The sequence below is a fragment of the Pleurodeles waltl genome, chromosome 1_2, assembly GCF_031143425.1.
Source record: "Pleurodeles waltl isolate 20211129_DDA chromosome 1_2, aPleWal1.hap1.20221129, whole genome shotgun sequence".
NCBI lineage: Eukaryota > Metazoa > Chordata > Amphibia > Caudata > Salamandridae > Pleurodeles > Pleurodeles waltl.
In genome coordinates, this window is record NC_090437.1 from 1272330617 (window position 1) to 1272349111 (window position 18495).

General features: G+C 43.0%; 1 protein-coding gene across 2 annotated transcripts in view; it reads right to left on the reverse strand.

The window, feature by feature from the left end:
* Positions 1–18495, reverse strand: part of SMOX (spermine oxidase) — a 130617-nt gene that overhangs the window by 63328 nt on the left and 48794 nt on the right. For both annotated transcript variants that reach the window (XM_069204718.1, XM_069204710.1), the window contains exons 2-3: positions 12616–12850; positions 2900–3126 (exon numbers count right to left, since the gene is read on the reverse strand). In XM_069204718.1, coding sequence (XP_069060819.1) covers positions 2900–3126; positions 12616–12823 — 435 coding nt within the window. In that variant the 5' untranslated portion in view covers positions 12824–12850. The remainder of the gene's footprint in view (positions 1–2899; positions 3127–12615; positions 12851–18495) is intronic.

An 18495-nucleotide genomic window follows, 5' to 3' on the forward strand; every position in this document is an offset into this window, starting at 1 on the left:
TTTCCCTCTGCTCTTTTCTTTCTTCACTCTCCCCCAGCTCCTTTGTATAACTCCCCCTTTTTCTTTTCCCCCTCTCCTTTTCCCTCTACCACTTTCTCTCTACCCCCTACATACCCCTTCCCCTTCTTTTCCCTTCCCCCGCACCCCTTTTTTCTCCCGTTCTTCCCCTCCCTCCCCCACCATGTATTTTTTTTTGTAATTTCCCGGCAGCGCTCGCATAGTTGCAGGCTTCCAGACTCATGGGACCACAACTCCCATGAGTGTTAGCCATGTAGACATGTATGCACGACGCGTCCAGTGAGCGACAGACGTGCTGCTCGACAGGCACGTCCCAACGTTAACCAGTCGTTTTGCCAACCGGCTAATTGAGGGCCCTCACCTTTCTGGCCCACTATTGCAAACGGCTGGGGCAGGGACCTGATTAGGTTCCCATTCGGAATACTTCCTTTGGAGTAGTAAGTCCTCCGTGCTTCCTCACCCTGGGGGGCCTCATCAAGTAGACGATCCGGAACCTTTTTCACCACAGATGAGATATATGTTTTTCATGTAGTCTGTTACTCGTTTTTACTTTTTATTTCTTGTTATTTTCTTTTGTGTTTCCTTATTGTTTGTTATTGTACTCCTTCTGACATCCTTCCCCACAAATAAGTCTATTATGACTCCCAGGGGATATATATTTCTAGCTTCTTTCCTTCTGAACCCTTGTGACTATCCAGAGCACCCCTCCACTGTGTAAGGGGGTTTATCAACACCCCAGTTTGTTACACAGTCAATTCCTCTTTTTTTAAGTTGCAATTTGCCCTTCAGACAGAGTTGGGAACACTAGGCATTTATGACCTCGTGCTTTGATACCCTATTAGATCTGTCCCACTGCAATTTGACTCTCCGTGATTCTGACTTTTTATTCCCTCACAGAGTGTGACTACAAGGGGCATCCTCCCTTTTCCCAGACCAGGGGCTACTCGCCCTTCTCATATGGTAAGAGATTGAGCCCTTATGTGTTTTAGTAATTTAGGACAAACATGAGCAGTGTTTAGCACTTTTTCCACAGCAATGAGTAATTCCATGGTTGTGTGCTTCACCTTTAGCATGGTTTTTCACACCCTGTGTGCAGCGGTTTGCAGTGATTACTCTCACGCACCGTGTGTATGCTGTGTTTTCAATTTTAATTTATCCCACTATTTCTCTCCTTCATAGGCCTCCCATAACGGAGTTCATTCTCAGGTAGGCCCAGTGTGTATTATAAACGGTGCTGTTCACCTTTAGCTTAGAAAGGCACACCCTATATATAGGAGGGATCCCAGGCCCTGACCAATGCCCCAGACCAGTTCGGCTAGATGAGGGCAGAAACATGTTGGCCATTAGGATTAAGGCGACACCATGAACCATTATAGTCAATAGTGTCCCAATTGTGTTTTTAACCTTAGCAACAAACACCACTATTAAAGGTGTAAGGCACACTGGTGATTTGTTAGGTAATTTTAGTTCATATTTTCACTCAACTGGATCCCCACTTTATCCAGAAAGATACAATTTCAGCACTCCCTCAGAGTTCTTTCAATGATGAGGTTGAGTCCCCCTAGGTGGTATCATCCTACCGAGGTTGGGGATAGGTGGTCAAATGATGAAGCATGACACAATGTGTGTGAGACCACCTATTCCATAAGGGAAATACCCTCACCCCCACATAATACACGGCTACCACTACCACACCTCATGCCTAAAATGACATGATCTGATGACCAGCTGAACAGGCCAGACCTGTCTGTTCACCAAGTTCACTCAATATTAGTGACAACCTAACAAAGCAAGCTCATCGGGTGACAATGTATTGTCCTGAAATGATTATCATATCAGAGATTGAGCAGAGAGAAAAGGAAGGCCAGAGGAAATATAGGCAGGTCATTTGTTGGCTTTGTGGTCCTTTTATGGTACCTCAGGCAAGTCTTAAGGTTATTTGTTGATGCAGCTCAACCACTGGAGAGTAGGTGTAACATTCACGGATTATGACTTTGCAGCTCTGTCTATTCCAGCAAAATGATCTCTGCAAGAGAGCACTGCATCACCTGGTGGCACCCAGGCTCACCCATGCCTGCATCAGACCAAGATTTCAACCTTTGTGAAGAAGGATTCTTTGACACTAGCACTTGCGAGCACAAGAAAGCTACTAAAGTTTTAACTCACAGAAGGTTTGAGCTACTGCAGTCTATGTCACTGCTTAGAACATCACAAGTGCTACCCAGTTCCAGAGTGTTCTGCTCACTGAAGTTCCTCCTATTTTGAAGAGTGGTCCTCATCTTTATCATTATTCCTGCCAGTGGATATTCCTCTGCTTGAACTAAGTTTCCTAAATATTTATATGTCTAAGATTTCTATCTCAGTCCATGCACATTAACAGGTATCTCTTTATCTAATTCTTAATTTAAAGTTTGAAGAATACGATGTTAAGCAGTAGAAGAAATGAGTTGTTTTGAAACAAAGTTAATTTTGGGATCCTTCTCCTTTGTTACAACAGCAGAATATGGCACTAGCTGTAATATGAAGAATTCCCAGAGCATCAAATAAACTCAGATTACTAAATGCACTGATACCTATTGGACAGAACATCAGAAGGATTCCTTTTGCATGTGACCTTCTGCCAGTGATCTAGGCGAGATTATGAATGTCCTGGTCTGCACGATTTTGTTGAACCATATACCAGCATTAAATAGAAACATGCTGTGTTATAGCTAATGCCATTTGGAACGCCCTCCCCAGTTTACTCACAATTAGTTCTCATCACATACTCAGTTCAACGGTTCCTTCTCTTTTCCAGCCAACAATTTTTCAATACCCACCACACACACAAATCTACAAAAAAATGCATGAGTAATAGATGTATAAAGTGAGCAAAACCCACCTCGTTGTAGAGATCACTAAATTCTTCAACCAGATCTTTTGGGATCCTCTGACCACCATTGGTAAGATAGTGAGCCACTCCATTCTTGGAGTAAAGGCTGATGCGACCAGTACTTCTCTCTCCATCAGTCGTCTCTTCAAGTAAGCCATTGTCTTCTGCTAGATGATAGATGGGGTTGCCATTCGAACCATGGATCCACGTAGCTCCCAGTTCAAAAGTAGCGTGATCTTAAGAGAGAATAAAATCAATGAAAAAGTCACAACTTTCAAAATTCTCAGCATGACATTATGGCATCTATTAAGGTGGATAAGGCCATTTGTTAACACTGTACATGCGTACGTATGCAACTGGAATTTATGTTGCTCATTCTTTTTTAAGGTCACACTGGAATAAACAGATAGCTTAATCGCACTTTACAAGAATCTTCTAACAGAACTGCCACAACACACTTTCAGTAGGGAGGATTCTGGAAACTTGAGATTTCTGTAGAAGTTGGGGTTACACACTTTGGCCCTTATGATGAGTCTGGAGGTCCTGGGACTGCCAGACTCACGGTGGCGGTCGGACAGCAGCCAAAGCAGCGGTCCGGCCTCCACATTATGACCGTGACAGAGCAGCCACAGTCCAACCACCAGCACCTCCAGGTTGCCGCAGGTCGACAGCCTGGCAGTGCCGGCAGTCTTAATCAGCCAGGGCAGCACTACCCTGGGGATCACGAGTCCCCTCTCAGCTAGCATTTGCATGGCAGTTCCACCGCCATGCAAAGGCTGGCAGAGACAGGGGCCCCTGCACTGCCCATGCGCTTGGCATGGGTAGTGCAGAGGCCCCCATGGACAGCCCTGTCGCGCTTTTCACTGCCTGTAATTCAGGCAGTAAAAAGTGCACTTCAACATTGCTGCAGGCTCAATTACGAGCCGGCATCAATGTTGTGGCCTGTTTCCTGCTCATAAGAGGGCCAGCGGGCAGAAAACCGGAGTGGCGGTTTTCCGTCCTAAAGTGTTTGGCGGGCGGCCGGCCTTTATGTGTGGCATCTTGTGTTGCAAAGCTTATTCCTCCTTGGAACCAGCAATCTCTTGAGAGGTTCTGGGGCAGACTTTGCGTGCATGAGCACATGGAGTAGCCAACGATGGAGTATTGTAAACTGCTGCAGAGAATATGGGGGCTCTTATTTGGCTGCATTAGTTGTAAAGCACTTTATGTGCATAGGATTGTTCAGGACATTCATGACTCTAGCATGACTGGGAGTAGATAGGCCAGCATGAGGAATAGGGAGTCCTAGTCTGCTTTCCAGTCATTAGCGTAGCGGGGATGGTTTAATAGCTCTGAGACTGGAGATTTAATGCTGTGGTGGGTCAAGTTACACCTGGATCACAGAAAGGAGCGCAAGTCACCAATCAATTACCAACAAAAATATCTTGTTCTGTTTGAAACTCTATATAGCATCTGTTGTTTCAATAAACTCCATAAATACAAAAGGTTATTATTCACTTTAATGATACTGAAGGTGTGAATGGTCAAGTCTGCTTTATCGGTAATCTAACATGTGAAATTCTGATCACCACAGATGTCCCCGATTATACCAAACTCAAAATAAAATGAATCACCCTGACTGTCATGCATGGGCTGCCTTTTGATAAATTAAATTGTTTTTTTGAAAGCTACTACTTGGCCTTCTAAAGTGTGAGCTACTCACAGCCCAGAAGCCATCAGATTAGAAGAGGGGTGGGGGGGTTCAGAGGGGAATGGCATTTTAAGGCCACTTAAGACCACATATCATCAAACATGCATGGCCTGCACTTTGATAGCCTCTCCACTTATGTCCAACATGTTCTCAGGATAGACGGGCTGAAGTATTCCATTTAATTTATTGTAAGAAAGGAAGTCATTCATGCAATACTTGTAACGTTACTAAAACAACCTTTAAATACATGGTCTTAACATATCTCCAAATAATGAGAAGTCATACATTGTATTGTACATTTATCATCACCAGCCTGGTAAATTCCTTCCACCTCTAGGGGATCATTCAGTAGGTCCTTAAACATGCAATCCTCTACCCTGAAGAACCAGACCATGGACCAGATAATCCTTCCAAGTACAGGAGCATCTCTCAGGCCTTGACTCGCTAGCTACGGGGAGTCATTTTTGTATCAGGTCTGGTAGTTTTAGGACCTACTGGCCCTTTCTGGCCAGTTGAAAAGGAACAGGTGTTCTGTTCAGTCAAAGTGAAAAAGAGGTCTTTAAATCTTGTTCTTGTTACATTTGCTCTGTGTTCAGAGACAGAGGTCAAAAGTCAGTTTGTCTTTTTTCCATTCCAGAGTTCCAGGATTTTGTAAGGAGGCCTGTCTGACCTGCTGTAAAAAGTGTGAAATGAAAGGCTGTGTGGGTTTTTCTAGCACACATTTAAATAAATAATATAACTGTACACACATTTACAAATACATGTCAGTAGCTGTAAAAGACCATTTTGTTATTCTTCAGTGTGATGAAAAAAAATATTTAATAGGATGAAAACAAATAAGAACACTTTATTTGGTTATGTGTAAGTGATAAATAGGTTTCCTGAAACCCAGTTTTCACAGATCATTAATGCACTGCATAGTTTTATCAGTAAAGCTGCAAGTTAGTGAGAAGGTTTGTGGACATTTCTTGGAAATGTACTGTCTGTAAATGAGTTGTGCTACCACATCATGCTTTAGTAAAATATATTTATTAATAGTAACTGTTTAAATGTAAACTGGGAAAAAATTCTAACCTGATGGCAGCGCTTTTAGCAAATTAAGACAAGTCATGGATGTGTGTACCCTATTTGTGGGATAGCTTCTTATTATACATGGAGCAAACATTTTGTCTATTTAATCAAACAAAAGAGGTTTTTTGTACAACAGAAATGCTGAACTCACATATTTGAAGTTGCACTCATATGAAAATGAAGAAAAAAGTGACTAAGTAAAATATTTGCCTAGGGTCACACAATTTAAGACCCGTTTGCAGGTCAAGTACATTACAGTTAGGTCGATTAGATTATTCAAGTTACTCGACCTGTAGGTCTATTAACAATTTTATGATTTTTCAAGGTATGATCTCTAGTTTACACTGTGCAATTAAGGCAGTCAAAACAGTAGCCATTCACCAACTGTCTGCCCCCCCTAGAGACAAATCATCACCTCAATGACTTTCAATCAGGCTTCACACTACATTGCGGCACAAAGACCAATCTTCAGAAAAATCTAGGAAATATACCTCAACTCCAGTGGAAAGTGTCAACCCTGTGGATTTATCAGGTTGGACGGCTCAGCTGCCTTCAAGATCATTGATCGTCTTTTACTAAATCAGAAGATTGCCCACTTTGATCAACACTATAAAATATCTACATTTACATGGACAGCTCTGTCATCTTAGCCTAATTAGGTAATGACATGTAAGTGGATGACACACTGCTCCACTTTAAGCGTGTTGATGTACCCAGAAACTGCAAGAGCCTGTTCTACTGCCTTTAATTGGTTCACTAGTGAATGCAGAACAACTATGTCTCTACCTCAAAAGGGGTATAACTGCAATCATGCTCTTAAAACCCACCACCCTAAGAGGCGTTAAGCTTATCTCCACCTGAGGAAATTGGCTTTTCCTTGATCTACCTGGATAAAATGCAGAATTGGGAGTTCTCTTAAACAGTAATCTATTACAACCTCCAGTAGAAATGCAGTTTCCAAATCTCCGTTCCATCATCTGGGTCTTCCTAAATGGGTCCAGTTGTTGCTTCACTGCTCAGAGAAAATTCCGCTAATCCTTGACGTGGCCATGTCCTTACCAGATTATTGTAACAACAATTTACAAACATACATCTCTCTAAACCTCCAGATAGCCCCCATTGGTTTAAAACAACAAAACCACACCATCAGACCCCCAAAGTACCTCCTCTGGCTACCTGCAAAAGACTGGCTGTTAAACCTTTACCAAGTACATAAACTGCTCCTTGGTCCATCGCCAAACTACTGCGCTAAGCTCTGTTTCCCATACCTACTACCAGAAGCCTCATGTCCACAAAGCAGATATCTCCAGATTACCAGCTCTAGTAAATAGAGATATGAAGATTAACTTTATATGTTCTGTCTGGGTTCCTACTTGTGGAACTCTTTATCACTACATCGGAGGCTTGAGGTTGACTGTGCCAAGTTCAGAAAGTGTTTAAAGACTTGCCCCTTCGCCCTGTCATTTGGCTAATCCAATTCTTCCTTTCATGCCCCTAATAGCCACCATAGGTGTGAATTCAGACGTGCATGCCTTCACCACCACGGTCTCTCATAATATAGTTTTTTACGGTTGTCATTCTTTTGGGATAGAATCAATGATGGGCATTCCCGGGATGGTCCTCTAACTGAAAGGAATACCCAGTTCTTGAAAACTGGTATGCTCCTCCAACTGGATGCAGTGACTGATTCTTGAAAACGTGGTTCTCACCAATGGGTTCCACAAAAAGCTATCCTGTGAGCCGTATGTTTACATGTACTTCCCCCAAAGTGCTTTGAGACCACCATTGGTGGTTGGTAGTAAATAAAATAAAAAAATAAAAATAAAGTAATTGCCTATGGCATTAAAAGTCTGTTCAAGCACAGTTTGATGTATGTTAAACTGAAATGATGTTACATTATAACACATAAAACTGTGTATCATTTTTCTATTGGTTGTATGTACCCAAAGTGTTCCCAAAACCTAGACTCCCTTTATGGTTCAAAGGCTCTCATTGACTGAAGTCAAAGTGGTCTGTGACATTGTACTTGGCTGTGCTTCGTAATGTTTAGAAATGAGTCATATTGCACAGTGACTGGTAAATACAATGATTAGCAATAGATTATACTGGATTTTAACAGATTTTGTTACAGATAAATGTGAAATATATGTATTGATATGTGCATGTCAAAAGACTTTCCTTTTCATTAAGGATCCTGGGAGGGCACACTCTAAAGCATGAAACTTTTGGGAGTGGGTATTTATGCAGCTTTTCCCCGAAATGGCACCATAATGAAGGGGCAAAGGTTTCAAAGAAAAGACATCCTACTGACTGTTTTTTGCCACACAAATAACTGCTAGGCCTTGCAAATTTAACTCCATCTCAGTTGAGAGAGCTTTCAATTGTGAAACAATTTATAGTAAATATCTTTCAAACCACATCTGCCATATCTGTGCAAGCCAAGGCAGGGCTTTCTGTGGAGATGTGTAATGTTCTGACATCACAGTGTTACCTGCAAGAACACTACATCTATTAACTTATCAAGATTCAAAAGGCTAACATTTTATGCTGCATCAGCTCTTAATAGTCCCAAATGACAAACCACTCATGGGAAACATGTCCGCTGTGCTAACTGCAGCAGTGGTGCGGAACATGTCAACTAAATTAGATCACATTCACCCTCAAGTCCGCCTGCACTACTGCAAACAGGAACCGTGAAAAACTAGGTCGCTGAAATGCCTTCCGAAGAAAACTACTCGACTGCTCGCCTTCAGATCGCGCAGTCAGATGTGTGCAGTACTTCGGAGCATAAAACCAAAGTGTGATTGCTCAAAACCCAAGTGAATTATTAAAGAAGGGCTGGGATTTTAACTCCTTACAAATAGCAACCTGGTGTATTATTAAGTGAGGAGCAATAGTTCTTCCAGAGGCTGGGCTGCCTTGGAAGCAGCAAAGGGTTCATTCATCAGTATAACCCAAAGTACGGTCAATGTCACACAACCGAGCTCAGCACATGTACACTGAGCACCTTAAACATTTATACAAACATTCAACAATTACGCAGTCCAAAGGTTTCACTTGCTTCCATGCATCCTCCAAGTGCTTCTTGAGCGAAAGCTGCCAAAACATGTGTAGTCTGCACATGGTGAGCATTAATGGAACCCTCAGGAGGTATATGGTCCACTGGTGATGCATAGCATACCTAGTTAGAAGGTGTAAGCTAGTACACTGGGGCCAGCCAGTCTCCACCTTTACTTAGTCTGACAGGGTTCAAGGTAACATTTTGATTATTTCCTTTTCGAGATGCTCAGCCAATTAAGATGGGGTACAGGCCTCCATGTTAGAGTGGAGCATCAAAAGATTTCCTCCCCAGATTGCATGCACTCTAATGGGCCCTTTCTATGTGCAGACACCTGGACAATTAACTACAAGAGTCCCTCCAGACACTAAAAACAAAGAAAGAAAGAAGTGGGGAATGTTACTGTCCTCTGTGAGAAGCATACACCATCCATCTTGCAAACGGCCCTCTCACACAATAGCAAATATTTACTAATACTGATAGAAAACTGTAGTAAGTGCAGCAGCAAACCTTTAGAGGGCATATTTATCATTCAATGGCTTCGCCCTTGCGCCACTCACTGGGGCGGGGGCAAGGGCTATGCAACTACTAAGATTTATCAAGCCACGCAAGGCCACCTTGCGTGGCCCAGAGTGGCTTGATGAATTTGAGTAATGCAAGGTAGCATTAATCGCTGCATTGCAACACTCTGCCCCAGGGAGGAGTTCCATGGGTGGAGCGTGGGTGTTCCCATGCATCCGCCCATGGATTTAGCTGCATTCCCAGATTTAACATTACTGGTAGACCTGGGAATGCGTCAAAATGTTGTCTCCCCAGATGCGGCGTAACGAGGAGAAATATGTTTATTTCTCCCCATTTATCTCCTTCTTTCTGCATTCTGCAGCACACATGGAAAGAGGAAACTGCCCCAGAGGATTGTTCTTGTGCAGGAAGGTGACCGTTCTTGCACAAAAACAATCCGGTCTGGAATGCAGGCACCCTTGCGGTGCAACTGTAACTGTGTTGGCGATAGGAAGCCAAAAGGGTGCCAGCTCAAGAAAAGGACAGGGTGCCTGCAGTGGCGCTAGGCAGCACACTGTGCACCAATGAAGGGGAAAGACAGGAATACGCAGTATAATGTTAAATATGGCACATTCCTGCCCTTTCCCCATCATGCAGCGCAGCAAGGTGGCTTTTTTTTAATTTTTATGAATGTACCCATTATCATATATATGTCCCTTCTAATGCTTATTAAGTGTACTGCATGCTATTACAAAATGCGTACTTGCGTCACGCTATTACACAATATGTGCAAACAACGTCTGCACACATTACTTTTACTGTCCAAGCCTGCCCGAAGCTTCTGTATTTAATTTACACAGAAAGGCAGTATGTGTTGGACTTGGCCCTTTTCACAAGGTCATCCACCCCGTGTGGTTTCTGGATCATCGTGCGCCTGGATTTCGGACGCAAAACACCACTGGGCGTGTCCGGACCCGAGAGTGCTGATGGGTCGACGCACCGCTCTCCTGCAGAGAGAAGAAACAACGCATGCCGACCCGACTAAAGGAGTAACGCAAGGTCTCGCTTGTGAGTGATAGACGCATCACAAGCATTTTTGACGCACACTCGCCCGTGCAGGGTTATTTTTGATGCACCCAAGGTACATTTTCACACGAACAGCGTTAGTGTGTGTTTAAAATTACATGAAGACTCTTTTTGCATTTTTAGTGATAACGACTTGAATATTGTAGATTTTTGTGGTTTTGGTCTTGTTTTGTTTAGATAAATATTTTTTATTTTACTAAACCTGTGTTGTGCCATTTTATAGTGTTTTCATTAAGTTACTGTGTGTGCTGGTACAAATACTTTACATCTAGCACTCTGAAAGTTAAGCCTACTGCTCGTGCCGAGCTACCAAGGGGGTAAGCAGGGGTTAGCTGAGGGTGATTCTCTTTTAACTTGACTGGAGTGAGGGCCCTTGCTTGGACAGGGGGTAACCTGACTGCCAACCATAGACCCCATTTCTAACATTAGCCTATTTGGTTTCTCACTGCTGTGAGCACTGCCTTTGTCATAGGATTGCACGGGAAATGCCATACCTTATATCTGGGTGGTATTGTCTGATGTATGAGGGGTAGAGTAGGCATGCTTGGTATAGCTGTAATGGTAGTGAGAAATGTTGCTTACTGGTTCAGGTGGATTTTTTTATTACCATTGTAGAAATGGCATTTCTAGAAAGTGAGGATTTCTCTGTGCTTAAGACTCTGGTGTTTTGCAGCTTCACTCCAATCCACGTCTCGGGCAGAGTGACAGCTGGGCTTTGTGCATACTTTTCAGACCACCTATACACAGGGAGGTTGGAGGTGTCACAGAGGTGCATCTACATATTGAATGGTCTTCCTGGGCTGAGAGAAGGGAGAGGCGGGGCACACCTGCATTTGTAAAGACTGTGCCCTGGGCTCACACAAAGGGCTAGTTTACTCCCCACTAATGTATGCAGCCTGTGCGGAGGAGAGAGGGGACACTCCCATGACCAGTTGTAACTGGTCGGAACCTCTCTCCCCCTTTTGTGTAAAACATGAGGTAAAGACTGAGTATAGGTACAGGGAATGTTTTCCCCATCAAGACAGCACTTTTGGAACTGGGACCAAACTCCTGCCAGAGAGGCTACTGGACTGCACAAAGGACTCCTCTGGACTGCCCTTCTGGTTGTTGCCCTGCTGCCTGGCTTGTGTTAGGTGGCACAAAGGACCCATATAGATCGCTTTTCCTGGAGGGCTCCTGGCATACAGCCCCAATGATGCAAGAGGGGCAGCATCTGCATCGTGAGGAGGCAGGCAGGGTGCCAGAGCAATCTTTGGGTCTATTTTTGTGTTGGCGGTACCGGAGCAGGCAGAAGCTGTCGGATTCCTCCTACCCCCACCCCACAACCACATTGCCACAGTTCTCGAGGAATGTAGGGTTACCGTATTACCTGTAATGAGAACACAGGAGGCTCTTGTGGGGGAAAGCCTGCTGATGATCGGTGCAATGTTGGCTGTGGGATGGTGTTTTTATGATTTATTTGGTAAGCTATGTCCGAGGCACTCATGATAATGTCTCATCATTGTAGATAAAATGTGCTTTTTTGACATGGGCGTATCGGGAAATGTTTCACCTTGTGCATTCATAGTGATACCTAGGCATTCCTAATAGTATGATTACTGGGATGTGTATTTTTGTAACAATGACAACCTGACTACTGCCTATATTGCAGGACAACCAATAACCTACATGTCTTATGACTACTGTTGGCCTTACAGGGTAATAGTACCCGAGTAATGTTCTGAGAACTGCTTGTGTAGCAGGGCATTACTGATACTTGTTATATTTGGTCTAATGATGTTTTGTGCAATACAGTTATTGTTACATAACTTGGTGTTGTGCTTCCTTTGTGGTGGGGATAGTGTGTCACGAGTGTTGTGCAATCGATTTACGCATTGCCTCCGCGTTAGGCCTGACTGCTTGTGCCAAGCTACAAAAAAAGAGGGGAGGGTGCAGGGATTATCCACGGTGTGTAACCCCCTCGCCCTGAATAGAGTGAGTGGGTTCTGCCTGGCTTAGGTGCGTACCGTAGCCAACCAGAACCCCCATTTCTAGCAGGATGCAACTCTTCTCAGTTCTTCTATGGACCCCAAAAACAATAAGCGACCACTAGCCAGGGTTTAGGCAGATTTGTGACGATCTAAAGTTACCAAGTGTAATAATGAGGAACAGAAGTGGCATGCTTTCCAAAAATTGATAAGAATTTTTTTTAGAGATGACTACCAATTATCCATGTAAGGTAAGCTCAACTTGTAATTCATGTAGCCTAAACATGGTCACCTGTTAAAATTAGACTGAAAATGTTTACAGAACACAAGCTTGTAAAACAGCAGCACTTACCTAGTTTCACACTTTGCACTCTGCCTCCAATTCGGTCAGAAGCCTCGAGGATGGTTACATCCGTGAAACCGTTCTCTAGGAGGGTTTTCGTCGCCGAAAGGCCTGCGAGCCCAGCACCAATCACTACTATTCGAGGCTGCCGCTTTCTACGTAGGCCACTACTAAGAGGATCATCAGTGCTGTCTGAAGATATTTCACAACTTTGCATGCCGTCCAAGCTCTTTCTTTAAGGGATCTGTGAAGAGAAAGAAAACAAAACAAGGTCAAAGCATGAATCTCAAATGTCATTTGCAACAATCTATCCAAAGCACACAAGAGCAGACACCAGAGGCCATATTGCACAAAGTGCCCTGGGGGCACAACAGGCACGCACACCCACTTTTATTGTCCCTCAGGGCCCTTTGGTATTACAGAAGGGGGACGCAGGTGCTTGTGCAGCCCCTTCTATAATACTGATAGAGCTGGGATGTATGTGCATGAGTACTACCGTGTGTGGGCGTTCTTTGATTTACATCGGGGCATGGTCCCATGCAAATGAGGGAGTCTCTTGGCCTCTGCACTGTAACATTTTATGGATGCGGTCACAAAGGCAAAGTAGTACTGACAGTGTGCTACAAAAAAGGTAGCACACCCTCAGAGGGCAGCCCTTAGGACTGGGGAAATGAGGTCCCAGGGACCCCCACAGACACCATCCCCCAAAGATGCAGACTCTCACTGCACCCGTCTTCAAATTAATCTCTCTCTACCCTATTGGAAGTGCAGGCAGGTTGCTGCCAGCACAGTGAAACACTGAGCGGCTTGTAAACAGCTGCTCCATATTTCACCTGAATGCACTGCCCTCAGGGCAGCTGGAGTTCTCGATTGGCCTGAGGGCAGTGCATTTCACCATAATAGGGCGCATTTTCCATGTTTGCGCTTGGCTCACCGTTAGAAAGGTGCAACGTAGCACAAATGGGAAAAGTGAGTCCTGTTAGTCTGAAGATAAAAGCAACACCAAAACTTTATATCCTATATTTAGTTATTTTAATTGCTATGTATCAGTTATATGGGTATCTCAGTATGGTCAACCTGTATTCTTTAGAATAACATCCAAGCCATGATCCAAACCTGGGTACATGTACATTCAATAGTACCCTTTTGGTGTCCAACATATATGTTTGGGGCTTACATTATGAGCACGGTTGTGGCTGTAGCATCACAGTGATGCTGGCTATAGATATAAAGATCTGTACAAAAAAACATTTGTTGACACTCCACTAAATCAGAAATGTTCAGCTCTTCTCCTCAGCGTTATTTTCACGTATCTTTACTGTTAGGTGTGCTAATTCAGCTGCATCAGCTAGAGAGAACCATCTTTACAAATCCCAAAATACATTACGCAACAGTACCAACGCCTTCTGTATAGTCCACCACAACTATAGTGAAAGGTTAAAAAAAAAAAACTTAAGAAAACTGCGCTGGGGGACAGGATGCTCTTTTACAAACCGGGGCAGTGCCAACCAGGCAGACCTGCCTTCATCTTCGACCACATTTAATTGATGAAGTGAAAAGACTACTTTACGCGTGTAAGCTTAAGATCATGGTTAGTCAACTTCTAGTGTAATCCTGAACCCGATGTGTACGGGGCAGAGAGAATGACAACATTAATAAATCTTAGGGTAGCTCTGCGGTGTTGGAGATTCTTTACAATTTCAAAACACGAAGATTAACATAAAAAAGAGATATAGAAATGTAATGCAGCCATGTCGTACCGACGGCTAGGGAAGAAGTGAACAGATGTCTACTTTGGCCACTTAGGTTGTATGTACTTGCCGACAATCCCAAGGTTAGTCTGAACACAGAAATTTTATATTCTAGGTCGATAGGATTGTGGTGATGAGGGCACTGGTGGGGGAGATGAATATGTTATGATGGGTTGTTGGGAATTCTAGGTTTGTATGATTGGGCATTGTACCACTTTAGTGAGGACTAACCATTCACATCCTCTTAAATACACTAAAGAGATAAGCCTTCTGTACCACTAGAAGTGTGGGAGCTCTGGGTGGTAGGAATTTTGCAGATCCCCCAGATTCCAAACCTTTCCCTTGCAGAAAAGTGAGACAAATGTGTGACTTTAGCTGAAGTTTGACGTTTGTAGGGCATTCACTCAATACATACGACCCTGGACTTCCCTCAGTGTCTACCTTTCAGAAATATCTGGGTTTAGTAGGTCTCTTAGGTTGTGGCAGAGACCAGGCCGAAATTCTGCTGCTACCCACATGGCCAAAGCAATTTTCAAGGCTGAAGTTTGATGGGTCTATTGTATTTTAGTGCCTTTCCTGTCGGGTTGGGAGTAGGCCCAGCCAAACAAGTGGGGTATTATTTTTGTTTTATAAGGATAAGCATGCAAACACAAACTAGAACAACATTTGTTATTGTCAATTGAATCTCTTTCCATTCATTTCGGGCACCTCAATGTAAGCCAGAGCGCAAGAAAACTCATTTTGCATAATGCCCACTGAATCCCATGGTTCCCCCATTGGGAGTTATACAAATAACTTCACCTCAGTAATTTGGACAAATTGCAGAAATACATAGATTCCCTTCATACTCCTTTTCATTTATTAGATTTTACCAAGAGAACTGCTGCATGGTTGGCCAACTATCAATAACTATGGGAAGCTGCAACTCACTTGTTGGCTCTGGGTAGCGCATGTTTTGGGACAACCTATTTCCCTGTGCCAGAAGGGTATCTGTTTTCCCAGTTCATACTAGGAGACTCTACTAATCTTGGGTACCTATAAAATCCCAAAAATGTGGGGGAAAGACAAAGGCAAATTTGGCCTGGATATCATTTGCAAAAAAAAATAAAAAAATAAAAAATAAAAAAGTGATGGCGGATTAAGCGTAAGGCGCCCCAAACATCAACAAAAAGGAAAAAAAGCAAAGAAAGCAGATTTTTGGAGGACCATTATAGACACACAGGAGTATGTTCACCTCTGAGATGAGCCAGATGGTGTTCAGTAGGTTTGATTAGTTCTTCTTCGGGGGAATTCGTGTGGACGCTTCTGAAGAAGAGGAAGGTCAGTATTCTCCTTTTGGATGACCATATGCAACAGATGGATAAAGGGATGGCAAAGTGATTGTCCAGTACAGTTAGCGAAGGGCATGATTGACGGGGTGAGGTTGAGTATTTTGGTTGGTTCTATAAAGTGCCTTCGAAGGATGCTAATGTATGTAACTGGATTTTTTCATTGTCTTTGTGCTGGTGGATCTGGGCAAGGAGAAATCTAAAACCAGTGTAGCAGAACTGTGGAAGAGGGGAATCATAGCCGGTTTGGCAATGTTTACCTAATGCATTAACATTTTTGAAATAGAAATCCATGAACAAACTGTAGCGCAGCTCTTTGTTACACAAATGACGCAGCGCTTAAAACTGGTAATACTAGTAATGGAGATCAGTAAACAAGACAATCACCACAAGGCAAATCGCCGAAGAGGAGTGAAAGTTGAATTAAGAAGTAACATTGCGTGTTAAGCATAATGAAATGCAATAGGTGTGGATCTAACGAAAAGTGTGCAATAATATCATCATTTGAAGAGTTTTCTATTGGAGCAAAGTTAAAATAAATCTTAAACCCTATGATCACTTTGTAATATCTCTAACAGATCATTAACGCACAGTCCAGACATAATGTAGGAATCTTCAAGCACTAGTCCCACAGGCAATTGAAGTAATATAAAATTAAAATTGACTTTTTTTTTTTTAACATATATTAGTACATATATAATAAAAATAATTTTATATATATATATATATATATATATATATATTTATTCATATTCATGGAAATGTTTACAACCACAGAACCCTGCATCAACATGGTGATGAAGCACTGAACTTGTAATCGTGTCATGAGAAGCGTGATCAAATAGCTAGGTTAGCTATTCGCGAAGTAACTATTGAGTCTGCCGAAGACCTGCATGGCGCTCAAGCTGTTCCCTTTTTTCTGCCAAATACACTGAGCACCTGCCAGGAAACTGTGGTATGATGTAGTTTATGGCTGGTGTACATCACAGCAGGGAAAGCATTAAACAAATTAGGCTGGAATACAATCCACAAGGCCAACCAAGAGCCTAATGAGAAAGAACATACTGCCACTTCTACAACGGTAGTGTCGGTCAGGACAAGGATCCCGCGTACACGCCACGGCGATCTCAGAAACAGTTACCACCAAGAGCAGCGTAAACCTAGTGCAGAATACATTCTCTTTTAGGCTTGAAGGCAACCTACTTGAATATAAATGTGTGTAATTAAAAAGAAGAGTCAAATGTTTTAGAGTTGTGGTTCTTAACCTTTTGACCTTGTGGGCCCCCAGTAAACCATTATTTGAATCTGGTGAACCCTACTAAGTCATTATTGGAAGTCAGGGTCCCCAGCCTAAAGAATGTCTATGACTTGAACCTCAAAACAATACGCAAAAATACAAAAACAAGTATACATCAAACAAATGCTCAATTATTGAAACATTTTGTTTAATTCACAATTAAATGTAGAAAGTCTTCAAATTTTCAATTTTGCTTCTTTAATTGTATATGCTTTATTAATTTTACTTTTTTTTAAATATATATTATTTAATTTTGTAAAAACTGTTGTGGACCCACCCCTTTAGTAGGCCTTGCGAACCTCCAGGGGACATTGGACCACAGGTTAAGACCACTGTTACGGGGCATCTTGTAAAGCTTCCTCTTAAAGACAAACATTGGTCTTGGTCAACTTCAAACCGAGTAATGCACTTTGCTTTCCTAACCCACATAAAATATATTTTTTGAACCCTGCTAAAGTAGTGTAAGCGCTAGGCTGAAGGCGTTGGGCCGCAGATAGCACCATGAGCGAGTTAACATGACGCAGACAGGATCGGAGAGATATGTTATACTTGAGATACCCTTTGAGAAGAAGAAAGAGCATTTCTGCTAAGCACACTATATTCTTAAGCAGAGAACTTGCAAAACCACTAGTGTGACCACCCAGACTCCAGAGGTTGGACAACTAAGTCATGAACCACATCACAATATACACAGGCTTAGCAAGCATCAACCATGAACCTACTGGGTTAAGACATTCTCCTAAGAAAACAAAAGTTGTATATATATTATATATTTAGCGCATGTTTGTTTCAGCTGACAAATTAAGATAACATGCACGGCTCTCACTTGCCCACTATATTGAGCCCACTAACTGAGGTAGCCAATTTTCCCAGAAGCAGAGAACTCAAATGAAGATACATGCTCCAGTTTTCAAGCACACATCCAACTGGTTAATAACCTGGAGCTTCAGCAAGCCACAGCCAAAGGCACTGCCACAGTCCACTCAAGGGCAAACAAAGGCAATGCAATGAACAATTTTAGACGCCTCAGATGACAAGACAAGGCTATCCAGACGGCTGTTCCTTGATCTCTGCTGGAACTTTTGGATGCCACGTTGCCTCATTAGAATCGCTGAGCACTGGTGGAGACCAAGGATGAAGTAGAAACACGTTCAACATGGTACAGTCTATGTCTCTTCTAATAGTAATGGCAGAATCCATCCCTCTTGGATTTTACAGTGGAATAGCTCACTGGAACAACTGGATAATGGAGTGTAGTACGCGTGTGCACAGCACAGGGACAGCGGGGATTCAGGAGACTCTACCCAGGACACCCACAGCAGAAGGTGGTGCTCAAAGGACCCTTTGAACTGTGAGAGTGGGCACTAAGTCTACACCCTCGGTCATAAACCTGCAACGTGTGGCTGTGCCCAGAAGACTGAAGGGGCATAGAAGGTGGGCAAATGGAATGTTCACAGACCACAGATTGCTGTGTCAGGTGGTGGGAGGGGGCGCAGGGGAGGGCACCGCTTTA